The sequence below is a fragment of the Juglans microcarpa x Juglans regia genome, chromosome 5S (genome assembly GCF_004785595.1).
Source record: "Juglans microcarpa x Juglans regia isolate MS1-56 chromosome 5S, Jm3101_v1.0, whole genome shotgun sequence".
Taxonomy (NCBI): Eukaryota; Viridiplantae; Streptophyta; class Magnoliopsida; order Fagales; family Juglandaceae; genus Juglans; species Juglans microcarpa x Juglans regia.
Window position 1 is genome coordinate 25553391 of NC_054603.1, and position 1670 is coordinate 25555060.

General features: G+C 31.9%; 1 protein-coding gene across 1 annotated transcript; it reads right to left on the reverse strand.

The window, feature by feature from the left end:
- Positions 1-817: 817 nt before the first annotated feature.
- On the reverse strand, positions 818-1438 carry LOC121267251 (ATP-dependent DNA helicase PIF1-like). The gene has a single exon (XM_041171099.1). The coding sequence runs from the start codon at positions 1436-1438 to the stop codon at positions 818-820; it is 621 nt and encodes a 206-aa protein (XP_041027033.1).
- Positions 1439-1670: the final 232 nt, after the last annotated feature.

Here is a 1670-nt window from a genome sequence, read left to right on the forward strand (position 1 = left end):
TTACTGAAGAGGCTATCTTAGCTCTTGATAATGCTATATATAGTTGTCCATGAGATAATACAAGTTGTGGCAGATATATCCCTACGAAATCTAATTTTTAACCCTGTGCTTTGTTGATTGTCATTGCAAAACTTAATCTGATATGAAATTGAGTTCTCTTAAATGAGAAACCATTATTTTCATCACCATTTGGCAAGAATGAGATTCTTGGTATAAAAACTCTTTTACCACTATGGTGACTAACTGTAATTTCTGCATCAATGACGTTACGTTCAAAGTTGCGACATATTAAGTGAGTTCCATTGCATAAGCCTTCTGAATGATTAATGTTTCTAAACAACATGATTGGACAATCTTTATTAAGTAGCAATTCATGAGGCGGAACCCCATTTGGTGTCAAAGTATTCAAAAAATCTTCCATAACACTCTGTTTAGATGTATCAATTGCTTCATCAAAGCTATAATACTTTTTACTTCGCCTGGAAATATTTGTATAAGTGTGGCATTTATTTCATCAACAGAGGTATTTTTTTGAGTCAATATAGCATGATTCAACATTTCAGATAAATTTTTTGAGTAATTATGAATACTACAAAAAATAGTATTTATCAGTTTTTGCAAAGAATTAACATCACTTTCATAATAGATAAGCATGTTATCAGGAATTCGCATCTCTTCTTCAATTGTAATTGGGGATATTCTATTGCCTAGTTGAAGCAAGTAATTTGAAAAATTTAGATCTAATCTTGCTCACATGTTTTGAGTCAATGAAATCTTGGTCAGAGTTGGCCATATGTAAAAGGAGAGTAAGCTTTCATCAAATTGTTCGTCTTGTACTTTTACGAACAACGGGTAAAATTTGTCGAAAATCTCCACAAAAAACAATGATATTGCCACCAAATAATAATTCAGAATTATTGATGTCTCGGAGCATTATGTCCAATGCTCCTACAGATTGTTTTTTTGACATAAGGGTTTCATCCCATATGATTAACTTTGCAACACGTAACAATCTTGCAAGTCCACTTTGTTTGCTAACATTGCAAGTATTGTTTTTGTCAAAATTCAATAGAATCTTGAATCGTAAATGTGTTGTTCCACCTCCAGATAAAATAGATGCAGCAACATCAGATGATATAGTTGCAACTGCTATTAATTGTTTAGACCTTAATGTAGCAAGAAGCGCTTTATATAGAAATGTTTTTTGTGTTCCACCAGAACCATCAATAAAGAAAGAGCCTGCCTGATTTGAGAAAACCTTTTGTAAAATTGAATCATAAGCATATTGGTGTTCATCATTGAGAACTGTTGATGCTATAAGGTCTTCTTCTGAAATTATGATTGCTAATTCATCATTAATCTCTCTAGACTGAAGTTCATATTCATCAAAAGAAATATCATGATCTAAAAGATGAAATATGTTGATGTCTTTTCCCATTGATTTAAGTATAGAAGAAATATGCCGCAAAATTTCTTTTCTGATATTCGCAGAATTGTTCCCAACTCTTTTAAAGTTAGCTGACATGCTTTCTTCAAAATGCTCCCATAGTTCTCTTGGATTTGTAGAATTACAATAAACCAAGATTGTAGCAAATAGTCTTCTCAAACTGTATGGCATTTGATATAGTGATGTTTCACGTAAACAATCTTCTAAAGATGTATCTGACTCT

Bases quoted from the DNA above. Each gene is read 5' to 3' on its own strand.
- LOC121267251 (XM_041171099.1), bottom strand. From the start codon at position 1,438: ATGGGAAAAGACATCAACATATTTCATCTTTTAGATCATGATATTTCT.